Genomic DNA, 13,726 nt, shown 5'->3' with positions numbered 1-13,726 from the left:
TGTATTCTGGCACTTTTTTGTAGATTTCTTAGGATTTTCTATTACACAAACCTCCAATTATATTATACTTCCACTGTAATTTTTAATAGTGGTTTAGAAAGCAGACATTTTTGCTTTTTTCTCTGTCTTCGAAAGAACACATTTATATTTTACCATGGTCTGTGATATCACACAATAGATGTTTCATCAATTTCAGGAAGCTTTCTTCCTGGATTTTTCTGAGTTTTTATGAATGAATGCCAAATTTTGGTACCGTTCTTTAGTATCCGCTGATGTAATGATATTTCTCCTTTTAATCAGTTAATATTATTTAATTGTAAGATTTTTGTAGTGGTTGAATCAACTTTGCATTCCTGGAATTTACCTCATTTGATGACATTGTATTTTTTTTTAATGTGTTGGCTATATTTGATTGTTTAATATACTTTAAAAGGATTATTTTAGTCTGTATTTGTGGAGGATATTGATCTTTTTTTTGTTTGTTTGTTTTTGTTTTTGAGGCGGAGTCTCGCTGTCGCCCAGGCTGGAGTGCAGTGGCGCGATCTTGACTCACTGCACGCTCTACCTCCCGGGTTCATGCCGTTCTCCTGCCTCAGCCTCCTGAGTAGCTGGGAATACAGGTGCCCACTACCACGCCTGGCTAATTTTTTTGTATTTTTAGTAGTGACGGGGTTTCACCATGTTAGCCAGGATGGTCTTGATCTCCTGACCTCGTGATCGGCCCGCCTTGGCCTCCCAAAGTGCTGGGATTACAGGTGTGAGCCACTGTGCCCGGCCAGATATTGATCTTTAACTTTCTGTTCTTAGCATTTTCTCATCAGGTTTTGCTGTCATGGTTATGCTGGCCTCATAAAATGAGTTTGGAATTTTTTTTTTTTTTCCCCTTAAGAGTCAGGGTCAAGGCCAGGTGCAGTGGCTCACACCTGTAATCCCAGCATTTGGGTAGGCTGAGGCGGGAGGATCACTTGAGGTCAGGAGTTCAAGACTAGCCTGGCCAACAAGTTGAAACCAGATCTCTACTAAAAATACAAAAATTAGCCTGGCGTGGTGGCGCATACCTGTAGTCCCAGGCTACTCGGGAGGCTGAGGCAAAAGAATCGCTTGAACCCGGGAGGTGGAGGTTGCAGTGAGCCATGATCATGCCAGGGCACTCCAGCCTGGGCGACAGAGCCAGACTCCATCTAAAAAAAAAAAAAAAAAAAAAAAAGTCAGGATCTCTTGCTCTTTTGCCCAGGCTGGAGTGCATTGGCAGTCACGTCTTACTGCTCACTCAAGTGATCCTCCCACCTCAGCCTCTCGTTTCAGCTGGGATACAGGTGCTCACCACCACATTTGCTTAATTTTTATTCATTGTAGAGACACGGTCTTGCCATACCGCCCAGGCTGGTCTCAAACTCCTGAGCTCAAGCAATCTACCCTCCTCAGCCTCCCAAATTGCAAGCTACCATGTCTGGCTTATTTTGTAGTTAATTCCTAATTAAAATCTATGGCAGAGCTGGACATGGTGGCCTTTCCCTGTAGTCCTAGCTATTCAGTGAGAGGATTTGCTGGAAACCAAGGACATTGAGGCTTCAGTGAGCCATGATTGCATCACTGCACTGCAGCCTGGGCTAAGGAGTGAGACCCCGATTAAAAAAAACCCAAAATCATTGACTGAAAATCTAGTCTTTTGAAATTTATTCACACTTGGCTGGGCGCGGTGGCTCATGCCTGTAATCCCACCACTTTGGGAGGTCAAGGCGGGTGGATCACCTGAGGTCAAGAGTTCAAGACCAGCCTGGACAACATGGTGAAACCCTGTCTCTACTAAAAATACAAAAAAAAATTAGCCGGGTGTGGTGGTGGGTGCCTGTAATCCCAGCTACTCAGGAGGCTGAGGCAGGAGAATCACTTGAACCCAGGAGGCAGAGGTTGCAGTGAGCTGAGATTGCACCATTGCACTCCAGCCTGGGCGACGAGTGAAGCTCTGTTTAAAAAAAAAAAAAAAATTATTCACACTTGTTTTATTACACAGCATATAGTCTATTTTGGTGAACCTTTGCTTATACTACTTGAAAAGGACATGTGTTGTGCCGTTTTTGAGTCTAGTGTTGTATAAATTTGTTTGTTTGTGTTTTGTTTTGTTTTTTTGTTTTGTTTTGTTTCTGAGACAGAGTCTCGCTCTGTTGCCGAGGTTGGAGTGCAGTGGTGCAATCTCAGCTCACTGCAACCTTAGCGCCCAGGATTCTAGTCATTGTCCTGCCTCAGCCTCCTGAGTAGCTGAGATTATAGGCGCCCGCCACCACACCTGGCTAATTTTTTTTGTATTTTTAGTAGAGATGGGGTTTTGCCATATTGGCCAGGCTGGTCTCGAACTTCTGATCTCAGGTGATCCACCTGCCTCGGCCTCCCAAAGTGCTAGGATTACAGGCATGAGCCACCTCGCCTGGCCCCCCCCCTTTCCCTCCCCCCCCCCTTTTTTTTTTGAGACGGCGTCTTGCTCAGTCACCCAGGCTGGAGTGCCGTGGCATAATCTCGGCTCACTGCAACCTCCGCCTCTTGAGTTCAAGTGATTCTCATGCCTCAGCCTCCCGAGTAGCTGGGATTACAGATGTGCACCACTCTGTCTGGCTAATTTTTGTATTTTTATTAGAAATAGGGTTTCAGTGTGTTGCCCAGGCTGGTCTTGAACTCCTGACCTCAAGTGATCTGCCCACCTCAGCTGCCTAAAGTGCTGGGATTACAGGCGTGAGCCACACTGCGTCCACCTTTTTTTTTTTTTTTTTTTTTGAGACAGAGTCTTGCTCTGTTGCCCAGGCTGGAGTGCATTGGCATGATCTCTGCTCACTGCAACCTCCGCCGGGTTCGTGTGATTCTTCTGCTTCAGCCTCCCTAGTAGCTGGGATTACAGGTGCCTTCCACCATGCCCTACTAATTTTTGTATTTTTAGTAGAGACAGGGTTTCACCACGTTGGCCAGGCTGGTCTTGAACTCCTGACCTTAGATGATCCGCCTGCCTTGTCCTTCCAAAGTTCTGCGATTACAAGCATGAGCCACCACGCCTGGATGACAAAGTAACTTTTATTCAACCACTACAGGGACAGATGCTGAGGGTGAAGTAGAAAACAGGCATTCAGTTTTCCAGTGTATGATTTTATGCATAATATAGCATTGTTTTAATTGAGACATACTTCACATAACATTAAATTAATTATTGTAAAGTACATACTTGCATTGTCACCCAGACTGGAATAACAGCTATGCGATCATAACTCACTGCAGCCTTCACCTCCTAGGCTCAAGCGTTTCTTGTGCCTCAGCATCCCTGGTAGCTAGGACTTACAGGCATGAGCCACTACACCCAGTTATAAGGGCATTAATCCTGTTCTTGAGGGGCCTATTCTCCTGACTTAATTATTTTCCAAAGGCCTCACTTCTAAATACCAGGACACTACAGTTGGGTTTCAACATACGAATTTTGTGAGCACACATTTTCCCCGTTACTATGTGTTTAGCTCATCAAATATGTTTAGAATCACTGTTACATAATTGAGGTTAAAATGTAAGAAATTTAGCACTTTAAACAGGTTTTTTTTGTAGGGGGAGAAAGTATTTACCATTTAACAAAGGACTAGAATCCTAAAAATGTATAAAGAATCTGAACCCCTTAGACTAAATTACATAGTATTTACCGTTGATTATGTCAGATTGGTAATTTGTTAGGAATAAATACATGGCCAAGAAGTGTGTGAACAGATGGTCAACCTCACTTAAGAATATGCAAGTTCTTCAAATCACTATTTTCATCTATAAGATTTTCAAAACCTAAAAGGTAGATGGAAAAGTGTGAAAGTTTTGAGGAATGAGTACTATCAAATGCTGTTGATGAAAGTGTAAATTAATGAAGACATTTAATGCAATTTGGCTGTGGTTTTTTGTTGTTGTTTTTGAGACTGAGTCTCGCTCTATTCTCCAGGCTGGAATGCAGTGGTGTGATCTCAGCTCATTGCAACTTCCACCTCCCGGGTTCAAGTGATTCTCTTGCCTTAGCCTCCCGAGTAGCTGGGATTACACAGATGCGCACCACCATGCCCAGCTAGTTTTTGTATTTTAGTACAGACGGAATTTCTCCATGTTGGCCGGGCTGGTCTAAGACTCCTGACCTCAAGTGATACACCTGCCTCAACCTCCCAAAGTGCTGGGATTACAGGCATGAGCCACCTCACCTGGCCTTGGCTGTGTTTTTAAAATTTTAAAATGTGTACCTCTAGTTGCAGTGTTTTATTTTTAGAGTTTATCTTAAATAATTGCATGCGCCCACAAAGATAATTACAAAAGAATGTTTTTGAACAGTGAAATATTCAAAATAAACATGGTTTCCATCAGTGTAGGGCTGGTTAACTTACAGTCCACCTATGGACACAGTGGACTTGTAAAAATGAACGAAATGTAATGTAATTCAAAGTTCTTACATGGAAAGAAGGTCCATGCTAAGAACTAAGCACAGTATTGATAACATTTACATAGAGTTAAAGAACTCTCAGGATATATTTTGACATCCATGTGGATGTATAAAAGATATTCGTTTGGCCGGACGCAGTGGCTCATGTCTGTGATCCCGGCATTTTGGGAGGCTGATGCGAGTAGATTGCATGAGCTCAGGAGTTCGAGACCAGCCTGGGCAACATGGCAAAACCATGTTTCTATAAAAAATACAAAAATTAACTAGGTGTGGTGGCATGCGCCCATAGTCCCAATTATTTGGGAGCCTGAGATCAAAGGATCGCTTGAGCCTGGGAGGTCAAGGCTGCAGTGAGCCATGATCGCACCACTGCACTCAAGTCTGGGCGACAGACTGAGTCCCTGTCTGAAAACAAACTAAAAAGGTATTAGTTCTTCCTTAATTTTTTTTAAAAGAATGAATGGATTAGAAGTGAGAATCAAAACAAATGCATCATAAACTTTAATAAAAAAACTTTTGTGGAAGGGATTGAAAGATTATTTTCATGTTTTGTTGAGTATTTTGTATTGTTTACTTTTATGATGAAACTATATGGTGCTTGGGTAATTATAATATAGTCTGTTAAATATTTCATAGCTGGGCTTATGATTTTTACCTGAAAGTGTATTGAATGGTGTTGCAGTTGTAGTGAGATGCATGTCATTTAATCATGTCCTATTCTGTTTTCTTTCTAAAAAGAAGTACAACTTTTCCCACATAAACATAACTCTTTTTTTTCTTTTTTCTAGTGAACCTAAAGAAAGATAGTGAAAATACACCTGTTAAAGGAGGAACTGTAGCGGATCTAGGTAAGCACCTAAAATCTATACACTGGTCTGTGCTTTCTGTCTTGAATATGTCATCTCCTTTGATAGTGTATTCTTCCAAGGTGTTGTTCTATTGGTCAGGCTGGAGTGCAGTGGTGTAATATAGCTCACCACAGCTTTAAACTTCTGGGCTCCAGCGATTTTCCTACCTTAGTCTTCCAAGTAGTTCGGATTATAGGCACACACCACCATGCCCAGCTTGATACACTCCTTCTTTTCTTTTTTCTTTTTTTTTTTTTTTTTTGAGACGGAATCTTGCTCTGTCACCCAGGGCTCACTGCAACCTCTGCCTCCTGGGTTTAAGTGATTCTCCTGTCTCAGCCTCCTGAGTAGCTAGGATTACAGGCTTGCGCTACCACGCGCAGCTAATTTTTGTATTTTTAGTAGAGACGGGGTTTCACCATGTTGGTCAGGCCTGTCTCGAACTCCTGACCTCGTGATCCTCCTGTCTCGGCCTCCCAAAGTGCTGGGATTACAGGCGTGAGCCACCGTGACTGGCCGATACTCCTTTCTTAAGTGAGACTTGTGCTTAGCCACTACAGGATATTAGCTGTGGCTTATTCTTAGTGCCATTATGATTTGGTTTGCTACTGTTGTAGGAGAGTTAATTTCCTGTGATCCATTGTTGCCATTCTTAGTGATCTCCCCCTCTTGGAGCATAATATTTTTCTACAAACTAGCGAAGGTGGTAATAATATAATTGAATAAGAATATGAGTTTTAAGGAAATAGTTCTAATTAAAGTACTTTTTCAAATGTCACTGAAAGAATTGTTTTTGTAACAGTATGCAAAATGATACTGTATTGTTAGAACAAAAATCTGTGGAGTGTTAATACTTTGTAAGCCAAATTAAAGTTTCTAAGCAGTATAAAATGAGAATGACATCATCCTTTCCTAGTATTTCCAAGTCTTAGAGTACATTTTCACAAGTAAGGTATAATTCTTGAGTGATTTTGCAGGAGAATAGAAAAGAGTATAATCACTTGTTCTCCTTAAAAATTAAATAGGGGTAGTTTTAAACATCTTTGTTCTGGAGAGTTGTAGATGAGACGTTAGGCTTGATTTCTTTTCTTCACTTGTAAAGGAGAACCTATTGTTTTCAGTATTTACTAAAATTTTGACTTTACTGAACTTTAAACCTGAAAGGGATTTTCAAGATCTCCTTTTTTAGAAAATGAGATGTCAGTTCTATCTTCTAATTAAGGAATTCTGTATTTGAATAAATTGCAGTCATTATTATTTTTTGAGACGGAGCCTCGGTCTGTTACCCAGGCTGGAGTACAGTGGCACGATCTTGGTTACTGCAACCTCCTCCTCCCGGGTTCAAGCAATTCTCCTGCCTCAGCCCCCTGAGTAGCTGGGACTACAGGCACGTGCCACCACGCCCAGCTAATTTTTGTATTATTAGTAGAGATGGGGTTTTACCGGGTTGGCCAGGCTGATCTCGAACTCCTGACCTCAGTTGATCCACCCACCTCAGCCTCCCAAAGTGCTGGGATTACAGGCGTGAGCTTTCGGGCCTGGCAATTACAGTTATTATTGATGGCAGATACGAGTGGGTATTTTGGAGAGTGATCCATCAACTGTAAATTTTTGTTCTCAGAGCTGTTGTATTTTGTTTTTTGTTTTGAGACAAAGTCTCGCTCTTGTCACCCAGGCTGGAGTGCAATAGTGTGATCTTGGCTCACTGCAACCTCCACTTCCCAGGTTCAAGCAATTCTCTTACCTCAGCCTCCCAAGTAGCTGGGATTACAGGCGCCTGCCACCACTCCCGGCTAATTTTTGTATTTTTAGTAGAGACACAGTTTCACCATGTTGGCCAGATTGGTCTTGAAATTCTGACCTCAGGCGACCCACCCACCTCGGCCTCCCAAAGTACTGGGATTACAGGCGTGAGCCACCATACCTGACCAGAGCTGTTGTTTTAACTGCTCTATATTCTGCCTTATATGCTACCTCATCAAATATAGGTCTTTGTTTCATTCTTCAGGTCTCTGAAGGAGATTCAGGTGTTTGGTGTGGAGCATATTTTCTCACATCTGAAAGGAGGAAGAGAACATTTATTGAATATTACCATTCAATAATATTAGGGATATTAATATTAGGGATCAGCTAATTTAATATTATCAGAAGTATCTTCCCATTGAGTACCAAGACTACTTTGGGGAATGAAATTCGTCAGACTAAAAATGTGTAATTTGAGTAATGGGAGAGATTATTAAGTCAAACTGACAGTTTCTAGTAAGAGGTTGGTTATGCTATGGTTTACCATTGTCCAACGGACCAAGTGTTTGTTTTTGGCAGCCTTACCTAGATTTCTTTCTGTTAGTTACTTCCTACATAAAAATAGTCACTATGCAGAGCTGCAGAACTCCTACTGGTAATTAATACCATATTATTTCACATCCAGAATCACCTATTCCTTGTTAGCAAGTATTTGTGACTAACTCACACATTAAGCCACCATGTCCATCTCTGGGTGGCATGAGTAGTTGTCAGGTCTTGTTCTACATGTGTTTGCACTTCACTATTAAACTGTTTTGTTTTATTGATGAGGAAATGGAGATTTAAAGGGTTCAGTAACCTTTTTCCAAATTTTTTTTTTTTTTAGAGTTTTTTTTTTTTTTTTTTTAATTGATCATTCTTGGGTGTTTCTCGCAGAGGGGGATTTGGCAGGGTCATAGGACAATAGTGGAGGGAAGGTCAGCAGATAAACAAGTGAACAAAGGTCTCTGGTTTTCCTAGGCAGAGGGCCCTGCGGCCTTCCGCAGTGTTTGTGTCCCTGGGTACTTGAGATTAGGGAGTGGTGATGACTCTTAAGGAGCATGCTGCCTTCAAGCATCTGTTTAACAAAGCACATCTTGCACCGCCCTTAATCCATTTAACCCCGAGTGGACACAGCACATGTTTCAGAGAGCACAGGGTTGGGGGTAAGGTCATAGATCAAGAGGATCCCAAGGCAGAAGAATTTTTCTTAGTACAGAACAAAATGAAAAGTCTCCCATGTGTACTTCTTTCTACACAGACACAGCAACCATCCGATTTCTCAATCTTTTCCCCACCTTTCCCCCTTTTCTATTCCACAAAACCGCCATCGTCATCATCGCCCGTTCTCAATGAGCTGCTGGGTACACCTCCCAGACGGGGTGGTGGCCGGGCAGAGGGGCTCCTCACTTCCCAGAAGGGGCGGCCGGATAGAGGCGCCCCCCCACCTCCCGGACAGGGCGGCTGGCCGGACGGAGGCGCCCCCCCCCCACCTCCCTCCCGGACGGGGCGGCTGGCCGGGCGGGGGCTGACCCCCCACCTCCCTCCCGGACGGGGCGGCTGGCCGGGCGGGGGCTGACCCCCCATCTCCCTCCAGGACGGGGCGGCTGGCCGGGCGGGGGCTGACCCCCACCTCCCTCCCAGACGGGGTGGCTGGCCAGGCGGGGGCTGACCCCCACCTCCCTCCCGGGTGGGGCAGCTGGCTGGGTGGGGGCTGACCCCCACCTCCCTCCCGGATGGGGTGGCTGCCGGGCGGAGGGGCTCCTCACTTCTCAGACAGGGTGGCTGCCGGGTGGAGGGGCTCCTCACTTCTCAGACGGGGCGGCCGGGCAGAGACGCTCCTCACTTCGTACATGGGATGGCGGCCAGGAAGAGGCGCTCCTCACTTCCCAGACTGGGCAGCCAGGCAGAGGGGCTCCTCACATCCCAGACGATGGGTGGCCAGGCAGAGACGCTCCTCACTTCCCAGACGGGGTGGCAGCCGGGCAGAGGCTGCAATCTCGGCACTTTGGGAGGCCAAGGCAGGCTGCTGGGAGGTGGAGGTTGTAGTGAGCCGAGATCACACCACTGCACTCCAGCCTGGGCACCATTGAGCACTGAGTGAACCAGACTCCGTCTGCAATCCCGGCACCTCGGGAGGCCGAGGCTGGCGGATCACTCGCGGTTAGGAGCTGGAGACCAGCCCGGCCAACACAGCGAAACCCCGTCTCCACCAAAAAAATACGAAAACCGGTCAGGCGTGGCGGCGCGCGCCTGCAATCACAGGCACCCGGCAGGCTGAGGCAGGAGAATCAGGCAGGGAGGTTGCAGTGAGCCGAGATGGCAGCAGTACAGTCCAGCTTCGGCTCGGCATCAGAGGGAGACCGTGGGGAGAGGGGGGGGAGGGGGAGGGAGAGCTCTTTCCAAATATTTTGCAGAACCCCGATTTGGGTACTGGTCTTACTTTCCTGCCAATGCTTTGTATCACTGCACTTGGCTGTTGTGGTTTGTCTATTTTGCTCAGCCTTTATTCATGTTCATAGTGGCTTTCTGTTTTGTGAAGTTACCAAGCCAATCCAACTGGAGGCCCTTTGATTTGGTTTCTTACTTTTTGTGGAATAATTACCTTGTCTTTCTCATCTCTTAACATTTCAGCTTAAAGGCCACCTTTTCAGAGATACCAGTTTACTTGCTCTGAAGTGTCCACCTACCCACTTCCTCTCTAATATGTTTATGTTTATTCTTTGTGTAGCATTTTTCAAAATCTGATAAATTTCTGTTCATTTTTGCTATATCCCGTACCAGCCACCAAAAGTGTTGGTATTATAGGTGTGAGCGACTGCACCCAACCCTTTTTCTTTTCTTTTTTTTTTTTTAATAAGAGACAAGATCTTGCCCTGTTGCCCAGGCTGGACTTCGACTCCTTGCCTTGAGTGAGTCTCCCACTTCAGTCTCCAGAGTATCTGGGACTGTAGATGTGCACTGCTGCACCCAGCATCCCATTTTCTTTTTGAACTTCATCATGCGTTACCTAGTGCCAGCAGTCACAGTAATGATAAAAAGCTTAAATATTACAGGCATATAATAATGTAACTTGTTGTTCTTTAATACTACCTCTTTCCTATTCTGTACTGGCAGTTTTACTTTTCATTGTGGAAATCAACTGTCTGGTTTACAAATTTTACCTGGGCTTTCTTTCATGCTAAGCCCTCTATCCTCAGAAGGCATTGTCTTACTAAGATTAGTAAGGGATTGGTTATCACCCGTTTTTTTACTCATCATTCTTTACTCACTTCTTCTGGAACCCAAAATGTTGTTATTTTAGCAAAACTCAGGAGACAAGAATCGTAATCAAGTCCTGTATCTGTTATTAAGATCATGACTATGATATTAGCTCAAGTAGTAATTAATTGTAAATTCCCCACTGTTTGAAATTTTTAATGATCTTTGCTTTGAATTTCTAATTACCTCTGTGCTTCTGTGTAAAATTCTAATTTAGTGAATTATTCAGAGTGATTTTGCTTTAATAATGCGCTATTTCATTCCTTTTCTCTGTCCAGTATCAGTTCTTAGACCATTAATTTTCCAAATAACCCAAAGAACATTTACCTGTTTTTAAAATGAATTGTGTGTTTTGGTTTTGCAGATGAGCAGGATGAAGAAACAGTCACAGCAGGAGGAAAGGTAACAATTCAGTTAAGCCTGGTGTGAGAGAGCTTCTCTAAGGGTCCTGTGTACCGAACAGTAGAAGCACTGAATTGGACATAACCCAATTTTTGGACTATGAAGCCCATCTGGTTTTTGAATTTTTTTTTTGTTTTTAGTTTTTCCCCTAAGGAAAACAAATACACTATAAGAACCATTTCTGGAAGGTGTTTTTGTTAGTTTTTTCTTTTGAGACAGGCTGTCGGCTCTCATTGTAACCTTGACCTCCTGGGCTCAGGTGATCCCCCTCCCACCTCAGCCTCCCGAGTAGCTGAGACTACTTGTGTGCACCACTACACCCAACTAATTTTTTTATTTTTTTGTAGAGATGGAGTTTTTTATGTTGCCCAGGCTGGTTGCGAACTCCTGGGCTCAAGCAATCTGTCTGCCTCAGCCTCCCAAAGTGATGGCATTACAGGTGTCAACCACTGCGCTCGGCAAAATACTTGACTTTCTTGGACCCCAAGATTTTACTTAGAGGAAATTTTCATCCTCCCTGCTAGTGTCCCTCATGTGCTGTAATTTCTAGTTTCATGCTCCCCTGGTTGCAAGATAATATTCAGTGCTGACCACAGTATTTCAGATGTTATCCGACAGTGCAGATGAGCAGGGGCCATGTGTTGTCTTGATTTTTCTCACTGCCATTTCTATTGATGCAGTGTAGACTTTGAATCATACTTTGACCTTTCTTGAGCCTTACTGCGAGCTACTTCCTGCTTTATGAATTCTGCTGTAGCGATACCTCAATCATTATGCTTTTGGAACATGTTAGATTTAAGGTAGGATTTAACTTTTTAAAAATAAATGGCGTCTTGTTTACTCAGGCTATCATGTTTGACTGTGTGATTAACCCCCAATCTTCTTGAAATAATTTCCTTAACTTGCTGAATATAGATTTTTTTTTTCATTTGCAAAGAAATTCCCTAAGATGATCCTTATCATTGTTGTATACATTCAAGGATGAACATATGCATGACAGGATTTCCGGAAAAGTATTTCAACAAACTCTTTTCTTATGACTCTTCACCTGTATTGTTCTTATGATTTAAAAAAAAAAAATCAAAGTTATTTAGTCAAAGAGCCACTTCTTTTTGTTTTGTTTTGTTTTGTTTTTTGAGATGGAGTTTCACTCTTGTTGCCCAGGCTGGAGTGCAATGGCATTATCTAAGCTCACCACAACCTCCGCCTCCCGGGTTCTAGCGATTCTCCTGCCTCAGCCTCCTGAGTAGCTGGGATTACAGGCATGCGCCACCACGCCCAGCTAATTTTTGTATTTTTAGTAGAGACAAGAGTTTCACCATGTTGGTCAGGCTGGTCTCGAACTCCCGACCTTAGATGATCCACCCGCCTCGGCCTCCCAAAGTGCTGGGATTACAGGTGTGAGCCAACACACCCAGCCAAGAGCCACTTATTAATGAACATTACCTGTGTAAAAATATGTCATTATTTAGAGTAAATAGAGATTGGCACCTATGACGTCAGCATTTTGGAAAGCTGAGATGGGAGGATTGCTTGAGGTTAGGAATTCTATGCTGGCGTGAGCCAAAATCCTGCCACTGTGCTCTAGCCTGGGTGACAGTGCAAGACACTCTTTTTTAAATAAAAAGTGCTGAGTGCAGTGGCTTACGTCTGTAATCCCAGTATTTTGAGAGGCCCAGGTGGGAGAATCACTTTTAGCCCAGGAGTTCAAAACCAGCCAGCACAACACAAGGATACCCTGCATCAACAAAAACTTAAAAAATTAGCTTGGTGTGGTGGCACCTGCCTATGGTCCCAGCTAAAAAGGAAAGTCAAATTCCTTCGTTTTAATGCCAAAGATAAGAGGATTTGAAGCCATATACCAGTCGTTTATATATCTTAAAAGGATTAGAGGTAGTGTCTGTAAAGCTGTCTCCCACATCATCTTGTTGTTTTCTGATTGAAGTCATTAAAACTTATACTGTTGGCCTTCATTAATTGCAATGCCAGCCTCTTCCTGTTTTTTCTGAATAAGGGAAATTTTTTGTCTCCTAAATGATTTGTAAAGTCTATAACACAAAAATGTATTAACTAAAGCCAAAATAAAAACAGGTCAACATTGAGAATATTTTTTGCTAGCTTCTGTGATTTGGGAAATAAAATTTGTTACCCTTGTCATCGTTATTATCACATTTGTATTCAATATCATTTAAGTAATAACTAGAGTCCTTGGTGTTTTCATGCTTTAAATTTATTCCTTTTTACTATTCTTATAGAAACTGTTATAGGTAGTAACACTAGATCGTCACTTCAAATACTGTAACAGGAAATTTAGGTTGAATTAAGAAAAAGGTAGAAATTAAATTGTGGAACCATTGTAAAAGAAAACATTCAAAATTTGGGGTTTTGCTTATTTTATTTTTTTTTTGAGGCAGGGTCTTGCCTAGACTGGAGTGCAGGGCAGTGGTGGAAACACAGCTCACTGTAGCCTTGACCTCCCATGCTCAAGCAATCTTGCTGACTTCAGCCTCTAAAGTAGCTGGGACTACAGGCACGTACCACTATGTCCAGCTAATTTCTAAATTTTTAGTAGAGACAAAGTCTGACTATGTTGCCCAGGCTGGTCCTGAACTTTTGGTCTCAAGTGATCCTCCTGCCTCAGCCTCCCAAGTGTTGGAATTACAGGCATGAGACACCTTGCCCAGCCCATAATTTGGTTTCTTAATAGAAAATACTTTCATTAGGTTACAAATAATAAAATCACCACAGAGAGAAAATTGTAAAACATTTCAATATCAAAAAGTATTTAAAATACTTTTAAATGTATGCAATAAAAATGTGTATCAAGTAAACATTTACTTCAGATTAAGTAAAACTGGACAAGGAAGAAGCAAGCTATTATGGAACGAGATCTGGGTTATGAGTTATTTGTTTAGTCTGAAGTCCTGTGCGTTGAAACAGACTTTCTTCAATCAACTTGTTAATCTTATGAGAGACCTACCTTCTCTGCATT

The 13,726-nt window shown here is 43.0% G+C and overlaps 1 protein-coding gene across 1 annotated transcript in view; it reads left to right on the top strand.

The window, feature by feature from the left end:
- Positions 1–13,726, top strand: part of SMARCC1 (SWI/SNF related BAF chromatin remodeling complex subunit C1) — a 197,583-nt gene that overhangs the window by 84,133 nt on the left and 99,724 nt on the right. The window contains exons 12-13 of the mRNA XM_031009168.3: positions 5,230–5,289; positions 10,697–10,734. Coding sequence (XP_030865028.1) covers positions 5,230–5,289; positions 10,697–10,734 — 98 coding nt within the window. The remainder of the gene's footprint in view (positions 1–5,229; positions 5,290–10,696; positions 10,735–13,726) is intronic.

The sequence above is a fragment of the Gorilla gorilla genome, chromosome 2 (assembly GCF_029281585.2).
Source record: "Gorilla gorilla gorilla isolate KB3781 chromosome 2, NHGRI_mGorGor1-v2.1_pri, whole genome shotgun sequence".
Taxonomy (NCBI): Eukaryota; Metazoa; Chordata; class Mammalia; order Primates; family Hominidae; genus Gorilla; species Gorilla gorilla.
This window is presented reverse-complemented; position numbering and strand designations above follow the sequence as displayed.